At 43.7% G+C, this 15,406-nt stretch overlaps 1 protein-coding gene and 1 long non-coding RNA gene across 5 annotated transcripts in view; one reads left to right on the top strand and one right to left on the bottom strand.

Annotated features, from left to right (window-relative positions):
- Positions 1-15,406, bottom strand: part of LOC135226604 (ATP synthase subunit C lysine N-methyltransferase-like) — a 99,275-nt gene that overhangs the window by 67,793 nt on the left and 16,076 nt on the right. For 2 of the 4 annotated variants that reach the window (XM_064266331.1, XM_064266337.1), the window contains exon 2: positions 1,526-1,626. In XM_064266331.1, coding sequence (XP_064122401.1) covers positions 1,526-1,560 — 35 coding nt within the window. In that variant the 5' untranslated portion in view covers positions 1,561-1,626. Of the gene's footprint in view, positions 1-756; positions 946-1,525; positions 1,627-15,406 lie in introns of all 4 variants that reach the window. The other 2 variants (XM_064266322.1, XM_064266314.1) reach the window with 1 other exon arrangement.
- On the top strand, positions 4,805-15,193 carry LOC135226600 (uncharacterized). Its single transcript, XR_010317258.1, has 3 exons — positions 4,805-4,966; positions 13,986-14,161; positions 15,058-15,193. It is a non-coding gene; the product is annotated as an uncharacterized LOC135226600 (long non-coding RNA).

Genomic DNA, 15,406 nt, shown 5'->3' with positions numbered 1-15,406 from the left:
CAGTGTCGTTGTCTGCTCCTCGTAACTGTGTTTGTGGAGTGAGCGCTCATGAACCAGGAACAGCAACGTGGTTCAAGTGCAATTTGGAGTGGATTAAGACCAATAATGTGTATAATTACAATCAAATAAGCACTGTGGAGTTTCAGTTGTGATGGCAGTAAGGATAAAACCACCGATTACAAGGTAAAAATGAATTCAGTTCAAACCATGACTCCGGGAACAAGTTTCATACTTTCACTTGTATAGGCAACAAAATGTTGTTTTATTGTGCTGATTACAACTGCAATCTTGAGTAAGATCAATAAACGTTACATACCTATATGCGCTAACATTGTTCAAATGAGTGCTGGGAAGGCTGGGAAAGATGGTGGATTGTCCGTGATTAGACTGGCCAGCTTGACGATAGCCGCCTTATTGGATTTCAAAACTGCCTTGAAAACTTATTTTACGAGGAGCGTCACATGCTTATTTTAGTTCGTATGGGGCTTTCATATATCATATTATGTTGACGAAACTTCAATCTTTTGAATGGTATGCTTAAAGTTGTAATTTTATTATATTTTCACCAATCAAATATCGAGTGAATAAGACCCGGCCAGCGTGATGACGATGGATCGTCCGTGATAGTTTACCCTAACTCACTCCAACTAGGTATGTTGTACTAGCTGGCTAGCGAGACCGGTATTGAAACAAACTATATTACGTAGAATAGCCTAGCTGGCAGGCTTGCGTATGAAAAAATTAAAGGCAACTCACTTTTCCCTAATGATAACGTTTTCGCCACGAATTTCAGAACATATCTCACATAATTCGCTAGTTTTTTTCTCTTGCTGCATGGCTGTCGAAATTGAGCAATAGTAGTAGTAGTAATAGGCGGGATATGCCTTTGAAATGGCTCCGTTGCTTGTTTTATTCCTCCTTTGTGTTAATCTGGGTTTCTTCTCTCTGAAATACCACATTTCTTTAAGAAAATCTTTCCTATTCTCCACTTCCTCCCTCAGTAGATCTACCAATAAGAGTACGTATATTAGCTACTAATTTCCTCTTATTTTCTTGATATGGTTGCTGCACAAAACTATATTTCTAATCTCATTGTATACTGGACAGTAATGTAAGAAATGTTCTAAATTTTCATTTTGTTCTTCACAACAAACATTTTGTATTTTTTCCTTTTATCCTATTCCTATCATTTAATCCTAGAGTACCTAGTCTGGCCCATCGGTAGACAGCAACTAGGATTCGTGAAGGGGCTCACCACTGTGGATGGTATTTTCGCTCTAAGACAAATTATGGAAAAAGTACAGAGAGAAGCAAAAGATCTTGCCTATGGCCTTTTTAGTCAAGTCAGATCTGATCAAGCCCGACAGCAAGCCGGATCGACAAACCTGACAGTTTAGGTTAGAATGAACTCACGGTCCGACACGACAGTCAAATAGGGTTTTTTCAGATTAAGTCTTTCAAAACTGATAGTTTGCCCATGAGTGGTGTCTTCGACAAGGCTTGATGAACTAGGAAATTCATTTACCAAGAAACGGCGCAGATGTGGATATCGTTGAACATGTCAGACTTTCGGTAGATAAAGAGTTCTGGACGGGGTTCTTCGAGATTTATAAGTCGTAGCAATGTCTGCGGAATATAAATAGTAAAGAATATTCTGACAAACACAAAAGAAATGCAGCTTATTAATCGATATTTGAGAAACTAAAGAAAAAGTGTCCTGATGCAACGAAAGAAATGGTGAACAAGAAGATAAATAATAAATATAAGACCTTCATATCGGAAAGAATTAAGGAGAGTAGAGACATCAAAGAAATCAGGAAGTGGTGCATAAGAAGTGTCGTCCCTTAGATATGATATTTATACATATTTTTCTTATTTCTTTACATACTGAATTTGTAAAATTTTATATATTTGCAAATACCGTATGAGTGTAAACAAAATTAAATTACATAAAACTTTCATTCACTACAGTGATGTTGGATATTGAAGGCCGTAGCGTTTCTAGATCTTGGAGTAACGACAAGGTTTAAAATGACCAAATTAAGTAATAGATATATATGTGTGTGTGTGTTTAATAGTAATGTATATTATACAATACGTAAATTAATCTCTCAAAAACAAAACAAAAAATTGGTGCCTTGCTCAGGACGTTTAATCAGTTATATTCCAAAGTAAAAGAAAAATAAGAAAATAAACGAAATAATATATGCTAAAAAGCTACTAAATGATATATGATTTAAAGGAGAACTGGAGACAATGTAATAGTCAAACCATAATGGGAGGTAAAGAAACCTCCCTCACACCCTTATAATTTACTTGTATGTACTTGGTGCTGATTGCGAATTAGTGTAGTGTAATGACTGGTTACACAAAGATTTATTACCTTTTCACTTTTGTAATTTCCTACACTAATTTTATACACTACAAACTGTTTGGTATATTTGTAGAAGAGTTAATTATTTTGAGTTTCTAAAAGCTAGTTTATTTTTTTTTATTAAAGATACAAATATGTATACATGAGTTTTATTTATCTATATTATATAGTTTTTGCAGAGTGTTGTCCAAATAGCTTAACATGTCTCCAACATGACTCTTCCAAGATCTTTGGGCGATATGGCCACACTCAATTCTACGTACATCTTGATAAGTCAGTCAGTCGCTAAGTAGCGTAGTGTGGCACTTGGCCTTTCATAGGGCACTGTGGATTTCGCCATGCATGTGTCCTTTTGCACGACCGTTATTATCTTCCTACAAAATTGAATGTTGCCTCGTCCACCCTAAAGTTTATCATAGCAATCACTGGGAGCTACCCGTATTTCCTTTAAAAGCAATAAATGTGCAATTTTTCTTTCTTCAACAACCAATCATTGACCCAATATTCTTTTTCGCGATTTTTTAAAATTGTTATATTGGCTACAACGGCACAATCTAAGCATATATGGTTCATTATCAGGTAATCCCTCCGCCCACGTCCGAACTCTGTGGCTGACAACTTAAGAGACTGACTAATTATACAGACTGGGCAGTTGCGTGAGTTTGCAGTCACTCGTTTGGAGTCTCCTCCCACTCGGTTCTCATCGTACGACCAGATCGACTGTGAGTGGCCTGCTAACAAAGATGAGGATGCTTAGGTGGATGAGAGGAGTAACCAAAACGGACAAGGTTAGGAATGAACATATTAGGGGTACAGTAAAGGTCACTAAAGCATCAAAGAAAGTGCAAGAGGCAAGGTTAAGATGGTATGGCCACCTGATGAGAAGAGAAGAGCAACACATGGCAAGAGAAATGATGGAAGTGGAGGTGGATGGAACACGAAGGAGAGGAAGACCAGAACACGAAGGAGAGGAAGACCAGGTTGAGAGATTGCATTAGAGATATGAGGGAGAAGGGAGTATGGGAGGAAATGACACAGGACAGAGGTAGGTGGAAGAGACTCATTAAAAACGGCGACCCCGAATAGGGATAAGGCTGGGAAGAAGTACCTAGTCTGGCCCTACCGATCTGTATTGTTTTTTCAGTGTTGTCATACCAGGATTCTTCTCTTAAATTTTCTGCATTCTTAATGTTGACTTTTCATTCACTGCTTTCTGCCATGCTTTTCTGTCCCAGTTCTTTATTATTTCTCTTAACAGTTTGTCTTTACCTCCTTCAATTTTACTTAAGTTTATGTTTTATATTCTTTTACTTGCATTATCCAGGTTTTTACATGGTTATCTCATATAGGAGCCTATTTCCACCACTCTTCACTGTATGTTTCAGGTAGGTAGAAGAGTTTATTCTTCATAAACTTTAGTGCCAGCTGGCAGGAAGAGGCCCCTATTTCAGTTTTTAACGCACAACTTGCTGTGCACCTTGGTGCTTTCAAAATTGTTCTAAAGACTTCATTGTCCATCTTCTGAAATTCATTTACAGTTTTCTTGTCAAGTTTCAGGACTTCCATGCATACATGAAGGATGGTATCGCTAATCCTTTCCAATACAATTTTCCTATTTTTACCCTTCATCAGGCTTAGTAGTAGTAGTAGTATGCCTTTGAAATGGTTTGTTTTATTCCTCCTTTGTATGTTTGTTTGTTGGTTTAATTCCTTCTCTCTGTAATACCACAATTGAATATTGAAGAGGATGGATAGATTGTTCCCTGTAACGGAAAATCTAATATTTATGCTATGTCCATTAGCTTCCCGCACTGTCAAAATTAAACCAATTCTTTATAACAGCTGGCGATTTTAAATTGTCTAATGCAAAACCTGGCTTGGGTTTGATACCTTGGTGTGACAAAATAAAAGACGATTCCGAAAGGGATCTTTCGTGCGAGTACCATTACTTCCGAGTTTCAATCTTTTACAATAATAATGAGAAACTTTTTTCCTAGTCTGATTGTGCCACTTACACAAATAGTTTTGTTACTCATGTCAATAAATTATTTCTTCATTTTGCCGATTTAACCTTACATTCACGACACTAAAAGGGGTTAATCATTTTTTTCATATGCTATGCTACATTTTGCAATTTCGAGAGGATGTTTGTAATATGTGCAGTGGTACGCATATAATTAACAATGATGATGATGATATTGCTTACTAATTCAGCAGAAGAAATGATTCTGTAGTTGATGACAACTTTTATCGTGCTAAAAATCTACTTAAAAACAGCATAAAAATTGATGAGAAACCTACACAATGATTTCTTTTAAGCAAAATATGTTATCAATTATTATATCTGGCGATCCGGTTTGGTTGTAATTTTCAACGTCGTCCCCTATGGAAGATATTATAAGAATAATGAGATGCACAGATCTTTGCGCAAGATTAAGGTGGGCCGAGTTATATGTGGCGGTCTTCCGAGCGTATATCACAACCAAAACAAATAAACAATGTGAAAAGTGACGATGGACACCAAAGAGATTTTAATCGGAATTGTCTCGGTTATTGCTTCACTTTTTTTCGTCGTATTATTTGTCTTAATAGGTAAATTTAATTGTCGTATTTGTAGCCGATTTGAAATGTTCAGTTTTAGCTTAGATGGAGAAGTCAACCTAGTTCACTTATGGAAATTTACACTAGGCTAACACTTATCGGGTACGAATCCATTTACTGGGATGATTAGGCCCATTCTTAAATTAGGAATACGAATGGTCTAACTATTTAATTGAAAGACCGCTTAGTTTTGCTATATTTGGACATTATACCATTGTATCCAGGTTAGGCTAGCCTAGGTTCTACTTTTGAACCCCCCATAACCTAGGCTTGGTTCGGATAACAAAAAAATTAGGTACTTTTTTTATTTTATTTTTTTAGTATAAGCTAAGAGTACTGAATTTTTTGTAAATGGGTGGCCTTTACTATGGTTGGGTCTAGCCTCCCCTTTGGCCATTGCTAGCTATAGGCTAGATTGCTATAAGAACCTAGTGGAGGGTACAATTCTGTCAGCAGCTGACCATAACTACCTACTATGTCTGAATCTAGAGACCAAATATTTACATGGATGATGGTCTTACTAAAAGCCACGAGGTATTTGCAAGATATAACTTCTTGGGGAAGTTAGGTTAGGTATTCCTGTTGGTAGATCTCAATAAGGTAAACAACCGAGTGGACTAGCTGCAGCCACCATTACCGTGTTTGGACCCACCTTCAGAAACAGTACTTTAACACGTCCTGACACCGGAGATGGGCACCAGTCACGAGTCTTGAGACTAGTGACTGGTGCCCATCCCTTGTGTTAGGCAGGGTTGCCGTTTTGAGGAATTTCGTCTTTTAGTGTGGCTTTCTGGTGACATCTGGCAACCCTCCGTGGCTTTTCCAACCACAGGCCACGGCACTGAGGAAAAAAATTCTTCACTTTGCCTTTTTATGTTTTATTATGAAAATAAAGATATAAAACATATCCTGCTTATTTATACAAATGAAATTTATTGAAATCCTTTATATTTTTATTGAAATCCTTTATTTTTCTTCGTCAAAAATACTTTATATTGAGCTAGTGACGTGTAGTTTTCTAACATCATGGGAAATAATTATACATCGGAAAATACGCATTCTAACCATTAAATCATAAATAAAGTAAAAAAAATAAGATGAACTGCCTATGTTAACACTGCTGAAAGCCAATGTTGTGAAGAAAAAACGGCATTACAGGTGTCAGGACGTGTTAAAGTACTTCTGAAGGTGGGTCCAAACACGGTTAAGGTGGCCGCAGCTAGTTCACTCAGTTGTTTACCATAGCCTGTCAGTGGTCATTCATTCCTAACAGAGTCTAAGTAGCTCTAGTACAGTACTTTATGTTTCGATTTTGTCTTCTTATAACTGACCTGACCTAACCTAACCTGAGCAACCTTACATAGCTGGAGACTTTCCTATTCCCCCCTCCCCCCCAGTAGGTTTACCTTGTCTGTGACCCCCTCACCCTTGATTGCTGCATTGCTTAATTGCCCTATGTTCCCACTCCATTCACTATCCTGGTAAATTTTTGGCAAAGCCTTTTTAAAAATGACAATTTGTCGAAAATTGCATTTTTCCTAACTATACAAACCTGAGGTCCTTTAACAATAGGAAGTAGCTAGCGGCAGCTGGAACGGTCGTAAGCTTCGAACAAGGGGAGAACGGTAGTTAACTGCTTGTCCGACAGTCGCGCGCCGTAAACAAATCACTTTTGCTTTTGGCCCATGCAAAATACGCAGAGTGAGGGGTGGCATGAGGAGGGACTATATGTAAAGGACCTCAGGTTTGTATAGTTAGGAAAAATGCAATTTTCGACAAATTGTCATTTGTTCCGATACGTAATACAAACCATCGGTCCTTTAACAATAGGAAGACTCACTTCTTGGTGGGAGGAATCTGAGTCTTTTGATGAACAGACTGGTGTTCGTCCATCCCTGGAATGCCTCCCTGGTCGTAAGAGCAAGGGAGGGATCCAAGCCTCTGTCCGATTGATCGGGGTGTGCACCGCAGGATCAATGGTCAGACCTCTGGGTCGAGTACTAAGAGAGAGGCAAGCGTATCTCTTCGTACCAGCAAGCAAGAACTTGTTCCTGTTTGCAAGAGGCAACATAAAGTATGGGTTGTCTCAAGCTGGCATCCACTTCCTCCCCCTTGTTGGAGGAAGTGGTGGATATACGCTCCTATCCCTAGTGAAAGGGATAGGATGGGGCTCTGTTGAGTAGCTCACCTGCATCTTGTCCTTACCCAGCAGGGTGACGACTGTGTCCCTCTAACCACAGGTAGAGGGGAAGAAAAAAATGGGAGGAGGAGCCAGTCACACTCTCATCACTCATCCATTCTTACGGTCACACCAGGACTCGATGCTGTTCAGCCTGCGAGGGTCTGGGTTCGCTACACAACGTGTTGAGCAGCCACCACGGGTCCCAAGGAAAAAGATCCAAGGACCTGTGGGCAATATCCCGAAGGTAGAAGGAAGGGCATGTGGTCTGGTTGGACCAGACCCCTGCCTTCAGTACCTGCGCCACGGAGAAGTTCTTGCGGAAAAGGCAGCATCTCCTTCGCATCGAAGGCGGTGAAGTCCATTAGGGAGGGGATTGTGAACGACTCGAACCAATCGTCAGGGACCGAAGGGTTCTGAGTCTTCGCTACAAAGTTCGGTACGGAATCGAGCGTCACGGATCCCCATCCCCTGGATGCTTGACTTCGCAGGAGAAGTCATGCAGTTCCTCAGAGGAAAAGAAGGAAATAGTCGCATGACCTATCCCTCTTCTCTACTTCGGTGATGTCCAGTACCCATACTGGTCTGTCCGTTTGCCACGAAGTCTCTCGCATCCTCCTATCCCCATGCAGCGAAGTTCTCGGTAGTGGATAGGACACCGACACTCCATGGTGGGTGTCGATGGTATGGGTACTGTGACAAGCTATTAAAACGAAGTAATGATTGCTCTGTAACAACCGAACTAAGTCAACAGCGTAGTTCGTAACTGACTCGGGCGCTCTGACAGCTGCCGACTGACTGCGTTCGGTAGGAGGCAAGTTGTCTAAGCATCCGAGTAAGTCACGTGACCTTCGCCTTTAAAGGGTTATGCCGAGAGACCAAACAAATAATGTATTTGTTTGTCACCAATGCCGGACAGCGAGGTGATGATTCTCTTAAGGCATGTGCCCAACAGGCGAAAGTCAATTGCCTTCTAGAGACCGAGGTCCCTGAAGGCAAAACATCTCATGGTTGTTGAATCTCGGCTAAGGAGAAACAACACTATGTACCGTTGAAGACGAAGGTAGATATTGAATGCAACCTACGTCTTCACAGACGAATCGAGAGAAGGATTCTCAAGATTCATAACCTGTGCTTACAAATGACTGAAAACACTAACCGCTATTTCATTGCTGTCCGGTGAGAAGTTGTAGTTGCAATGAAAGCGGGGCGTTCTTCAGTAATGAAAACACAGGGGAAAGCCGCCTGAAGAACTGCTTCTCATGGGCTGAACATTTGGAAATAGAGCTGTCAGGTCGGAGAGTAGGCGATGTCTTCTGACACATCTTGTAATTCGGGTTGAACAATGAACAATTGTACACCTACGAATACGAGATATTTTGAAGACAAACTCAGATGTCTGCAAAATCATTCGCATTATCGCAGTGCAATGCAGCGGGAGACTTGTACAGACTTCTGTTACCGTGCGGTAAACAGAAAGATGAAAGAGTCCAAGAGATATCTCTGTTGAAAATTCTCGCAATGTCGAAGGCGATGGAATCTAGCGTCACAGCAGTAGATGGTCCTTCATTATTGCGAGAATCCCCGTTAATCAGAGACCTAAGTCCATGATTGTTGGGCAGAGATACGGTTCAGTAGTCAATCAAAGCAGGGGAGAGAGACACATAACTGACCGTGCATCTCGGAGGCCCAGCTGATACTGAGCTGCTATCAGGCAGTTCAATACGCAGTAGTTGAGCCTGAGCTCTCGCTGACTCGTCATCCTGAGTTGCCAGGTAATCCATTATTCCACGAAGGAATGCGTTCGGCTAGAACTACCGAGCATAAAAGATATGCTCGAGCAATTATATTTAGGCGAAACGAATTTCGGTAAATATAAAAGTTGAAATGGTGTTGTCGTGACAAAACCATAAGTATATAAAATTGAAACTGAAAACTCCTGGGAGGTTGCAGGCAACCCCGAGTTGCAGTTCAATTAGAATACTTCTCTTCTATCAATTAGAATACTTCTCTTCTAAGTCGCAATCCGTAGATTAACTAGGATATGCGCCTACCCCTCGGACAATTCAACTGCTTAGTAGAATCATGTCGCGAGGTTAATATACGTAGTATATTTGTAGGATTCTGAACAACGATCTCCATCCTAAATTCTTTCCTTCAAGAAAACAAAATAAGGATTGGAGATCGACCACCTTCGATCTCTATCAAAGAGAGTGAAGGAGAAGTCTTCCTCGAAGGAAAGCTTCAATGGTGAACAGAATACTAAGACGATAGTTCAAGCCAAACTGGATATTCCCGTCCGATCTTCTCTATTCCAGGTTGGTCGCCTACTGTGAGATAGTTTCTTTCAGCAGCAGTCTTCTTCCCAATGCTAGAAATTCCAGGAATTCGAGCATAGGCGAGGTTCCCGATTATCGTGTAACATATCGGGGATTCTCGTCTCGCTCACTTTGGACCGTGGTCTCGCCTAAGTGTTTGGAGATCGTAAAAAACTCGAACACTCTGAATGCGCTAGAAATTCCGTAGAATTCTAAGCAGTCTGCGAAACCCCAACCGAATTCGTCAAACGATATCGGCTGGTGGTCCTCTCGATTCCCGTAGAAATCGAGAATGGGGCAGGATCCCTCCTTAACGACCGGGGCTTACGTCAGGTAGGACCCGAAGGTCCCCCCGGTAGCGCAGTCCCGAACGTGGGATCCTACAGAGAAATCTCTGTAGGATCCCTCCCCTTTCCCTCGTAGCAGTAAGGAGAGAGGGAATGGGGGAGGAATTGGATACTCGCTCGCCTTCCCAGTGGAACTAGCAGTTGGAGAAGAGTAGGAGCAGGGCCTCTCAGAGTCTGGGAAAACGTATCGTCAGGAGAAAACGTTTTCCCGCGGAGGGTTACGAACTCTCACTGTAGGTAAGGGTCTGCCGCCACTGTGAACGTCGTCTGGGTGGGGCTGATCGACACCTGACAGGAGAGAGCCGATACCGTCCTCCGACTCATTCCAGTCCTCGTTGAGGTCGAAACCTCTCAGGAGGATCGAAGGAGTATTTAAATACGGTGTCCGAAGACACGTAGAAACGCCGCTGTCGCAGTAGAGGAGGTGGAAGTAGCTTGATCGACCGGCCAGAACTGAGAGAGCCTTCTTGTCCGGAGACGAGAGACTGGTTCGAGACAGAATCGGCAAGCTCCGATCGCGGCAGACCCACCGTCGGTTTGGGTTCCCTCTCGGGCCCCAAAACGACTCGAGCAGAGACGTGGGCTCTGCTGGTGGGAGCGGCAATCCTTCCGCAAGGTCATTATGCTGACGAATCAGCTTAATGACTTCTGCAAATTCCTCTGTATCTCGGGAGTAACCGCATCTTGCGGAGTATGACCGTCCAGTCCCTCCAGCAAGAACAGATCCCGAGATACTCCTCCTTCAGAAGGAGGAACAGCGGCAGACCCCTGACGGTCGCCTCCAGCTACTTGCGCGTATGTCCTGGTCGGTCCTAGAACCGTGCCTGGTCCATACGGCGTCATAGCGGGATCGCGAGCGGCACACCTCTCGCGATCACTCATAGGTACCTCGCTCCTCCCGGTGTAGCCCGAGGAGGTTGAAGGTACAGGAGAGGCAGACCTGACGCTCCCCCCTAGCTCGCTGGCAGGACCAGCGTGCTTGGAGGGCTGCTGCTGATCGTCAACCCGCGGTGGCAATCGAGCAGCAGGCCTAGCCTTGCCGCTCGCCTGGGGCGAGAGGCTCGGCTGAGAACGTCGACGCTGATCTCTAGCGTCAGGCGAGCTGTTGCTGGTTACCGTCTCCGCCCGGTCCCGATGGGAGCGGCGTCAGGTGACCTGCTAGGCTCGCTGTCGCGGTGAGACCGGCGAGCGTCCTCTCGGCGTGTCGAGCCGCTGGTACCGACGGCCGCGGGGACCCCTTCCTCCTCGCCTCAACCCGTGGCTGGTCAGCGACCGTCACGTCAACCCGAGCAGCCAGCTGGTCGCTGCGAGAGCGTCCACTGGCCTGGCGAGAGTCGTCTGCACGACTCTCGCCAGTCTTCTGCTCCGCGCTTCGGTCTTGACGGCGAGCAAGCTCGGGTGTCAAGACTTTGGCTGGACGGTCTCCCGCGGGAGACCGTCCACTCGGTACTTCTCGCTAACGAGAAGCCGAGGCGGATCCTGGTTTAGCGGCAGAACCGCTAGAGCCAGGCGAGGAAGTGCCAGCCGAAGCTGGTACTCCTCTGGTCCCCGTCTTCTTCTCCTTGGTAGAAGAAGAGACGGGCCCTGTTCCCGAGGGAGCAGGAGGACCAGCAGAAGAGCTCCCCGAATCGCCGGAGCGAGACGGGCCCTTAGAAGGTCCCGAAGGAGCCTTCTTAGGGGGGAAAACCCGGGTTACCAGCTGGTCGCTGCAAGAGCGGCCGCTGGCCTGGCGAGAGTCACCTGAGCGCCTCTCACCAGCCTTCTGCTCCGTGCCGCGTCTTGGCGCCGAGCGAACTCTGGCGCCGAAACTTGGCTGCACGGTCTCCCGGGGGAGAACGTACACTCGGGATCTCTCGCGAACGAGAGACCGAGCCGGAACCTGGCGTAGCGGCATCGCCGCTAGCACCAGGCGAGGAAGTACCAGAGCTAACCGATACTCCTCTGGTCGCCGTCTATCTCTCCTTACGGAAGGGGAGACGGGCCCCGCTCCCGAAGGAGCAGGAGGACCAGCAGAAGGACCCCCGTCCCACCGGGGTGGGACGGGCCCTTAGAAGTTCCCGAAGGAGACTTCTTAGGGGGGAAGGCAGCCTTCTTCTTCTTCGGCTTATGGGCCTTAGAAGTCGAAGGGGAAGAGGCAGCAGCAGACGATGAAGACGAAGATGACAGCTTCCTCTTCTTCGTCAGCTCACGCAGGACAGTCGTCAGGTCCTCCATCCAGGCCGGAGCCGGGGCTATTGCCGAAGCAACACGGCCCGACTGCACCTGTCCGGAAGGACCTGGGACTGGGGAAGACACACCGTGGGCAGGACCAGCATGGACAGGCTCAGGAACCAGGAGCGACAGGAACAGCAACCAGCTCAGGAGCGGCAGGAACAGCGGCAGCGGTAGACCCAGAAGGGACAGCCAAGCCAACAGCGGGAATCACATCAGCGGCAGGTACGGCAGGCCCAGCGATCGCCTCGTAGAATCATCGGCAGCCAGCGGAACCTGGGTACTGGCGGCCGGTCCAGGGGCGAGCTGCTGGAACAGCGGAAGTCTGGGGCAGGCAACCCCCCCTCGGTACAGCGGCGGCCCTAGTAGCGGCAGACGGCGTCACCGACACAGCATGGGGAGTGTAGACCAGGAGGGGGAGAGAGCAGATAAGCGGCCGTGGTAGTAGTGGAGACCGCCCCAGACCTCGCTAGACGCTGCAGCAGCCCGTGGATGCTAGGCACGCCCTGCCGCCGCGGTGGTCCATACCTGTCCAAGGTCGTCTCCCACGGATGTAGCACCTGCGGTAGCATAGATAGATTAGTAAGAGGGGTTCCCTCACGCACGGGGGAAGACATGCCCCACCCCGAACGCAAGGAAGACCCCAAATACAAAATACAACGAAGAAGCTGAGCGGGGGGCAGGAAGGAAGACGAAGAATCGGATACCAAGGGAGTCGCAGGAGAGCTTTCCGACGACTTCCTGGCAGACCTTCGCTTCCCCTACCCCCGCACAGCAGTGAAAAGTAATATGAAAATGAAACAGAATACTGCCCTTGCGATTCACTTCATAGAACTTAAAGGGGAAAAGATCAATTCCCGGGTAAGAACGGAAACTTGATCCAAATAATATGATGCTATCATAAAATATATATGAAAATGAAACAGAATACTGCACTTGCGATTTCACTTTCACAGAAAATAATCGTAAGGATCAATTCCCGGGTAAGAGCGAAAATTGATCCAAATTAAATTTATGCAAATAAATAAATGAAAATGAAAAGAATACTGTATTGCGAATCCACTTTCATTGCATTTATCATACAAAATAAAAGGCTCGTGCCGAGCGCAATCACGCTCTCGGTAACGAACGCACGGGGCAAAAATATAATGAAAAAAGTACTTACATTTCAATTACACACTTTCGCCCAAAATACATGACTCTGCGCGAGCGCGCCCGCCCTCGGCACTGAGACATAATTCAAGGGTTCAATTCATGAAAAGAGAGGAAATCGCCGCATCTACGGCGATAGCTCCATGTTGGTTCATAATTAAGTAATGAAAACAGTGTACTTACAGTTTCATTTTCAAGTCAAACAAACCATTAGTAGAAAACACAATATAAACAAAGCATACGATGTCGGACAAGCAGTTAACTACCGTTCTCCCCTTGTTCGAAGCTTACGACCGTTCCAGCTGCCGCTAGCTACTTCCTATTGTTAAAGGACCGATGGTTTGTATTACGTATCGGAACAAATGCAGTTTCCTCCCAACCACTCAAACAATATAACCAGCTAACTGGCTGCAACTTTTTACATGGCAGATGAGAGACAAAAGTAAATTACCACTTGATACATTATGTTCAAAAGGTCAAAGCCATTCATACCCCATGAGGCATGCTAAATAACCCTACATAAGGATGCTTTGATATTCACATACAATCCAGTAATCACTAGGCCATTGTCTAGCAAGCCATACAAGGGCAGGATTAGAATTACTGGATCGATGCTTAGGCCTAGGATATATTTTAGCTGCACTACAAAAATCATTATAATTTAGAAATCACTACACTAATGGGCTATGCATACTGTATTTTTTTTTTTTTACATGTAATACTACTGGTGTTTTACCAGAACCCTTCCGCAGTATGAACATAATAGAACAGCAGGATTTATTTATATTTTTTTTATTTCACAGGATGGTTTATTGTATGGAAGCTGTTCCTTTCAAGATTCAAATTCATTAGAGAGTTATTAGGAAAACAACAGGATGCTAGTTCTTCCTCTGAAGAGTCAAAGCAATCACGCACACGTCCAGCACGCAAAGTGCGGCGTGAATAGCACCCATATATCCCCGACTTGGTTGAGTTTGTGGTAAGAGCTTTTTCCTGAAAGTTTTGCTCTTTGATTGAAACATTTCTATACCATAAAATTCATTAGGGATAGATGATTAAGCACAAGCATAAGATGTTAAAATGTAATACCTGATGTTGTGGGATACTCATACAGTACATACATAGAATAGTAGAATTATCTCTTTCTTAAATATGGATTGTTATCCACTTGAGATTAAAGCATATTATTTAAATATTTTAAGGTTAAACTGGCTTGTATTAAACTTTGGAAAAGGAGATAGTTTTGTAGTATAAATTAAGGGATAAGGCTTAATATTTCAAAGTTCTTTCATATATGTACTGAATTCATTAATGTAGGGATGCAACTAATTTTCTCTGACAGTGGAGTTATTATAGATATCTTGAGCTACAGCTATTTCAAGTTATCAGGTGTTTGATATATCAGTTTTGCATTTTGAACGGTGTTCAGCAACTGTAAGATTTCTAAAGTTACAAAAAAGTTTCATCATTGTGCAAGCCTCAGGTTGTTCAAAAGTTGAGATATTGTATAGAAGCTTGGTTATTTCCAATCTTTCTGTAATGAATAATGGCTTATACTGTATTAACATACAGGAGAGAGGCGTAAGAGAGTTTTGCCAAATATAAATAACCAAACTTAAGAGGGGACATATTTATCTCATTGAGTTGTGTGCATAATCTGAAGCGTCTCACTCTTTATATGAGCTAAGGCATAAAGAATTAAATGAGGCCAAAATATGTGGTTATAGGGGCTATGCTGTACTTCTAGATTTTACTTTTATTTACTGTAGCAGGTTCTGTCATAAATTAATAAAAAAAAAAAGGAACCGTATTGTGGTTTTCACTAAATTCTTCTTGCTCAACATAATACTGACAGCCTTCTCTTATTCTTTTCAGGATCCTGTTTTTAGATCTGATTTTTTACTAACTTGACTGTGAGAATGATGGATATATGCCACTGGAAATGTTGTGATGATAAACACATACTCTTTTATCTAAAATAATTTTTTTCTTAATAAAGTATTTTTTGATTGCTTTTATCTCATTGCTTCCCTTTGAATGATTAAAATTTTTTTATTCTTGAAACTTCTAGATCTAATTTTGCTCTTAAGTGACTTTTTACAAAAATTATATAAAGTATGCTATGGTTTTGGGAGTATAATGGAAAATACATAACCCACACTAAAGTATTCCATTTGAGAAAACTACTCTAGCCAAAAATTGTCAAGGATGACATAACATGCTT

The sequence above is a fragment of the Macrobrachium nipponense genome, chromosome 20, assembly GCF_015104395.2.
Source record: "Macrobrachium nipponense isolate FS-2020 chromosome 20, ASM1510439v2, whole genome shotgun sequence".
NCBI classification, from domain to species: domain Eukaryota; kingdom Metazoa; phylum Arthropoda; class Malacostraca; order Decapoda; family Palaemonidae; genus Macrobrachium; species Macrobrachium nipponense.
Note: the sequence above shows the minus strand (reverse complement) of the source record. Positions and strands in the feature narration are given on the sequence as shown.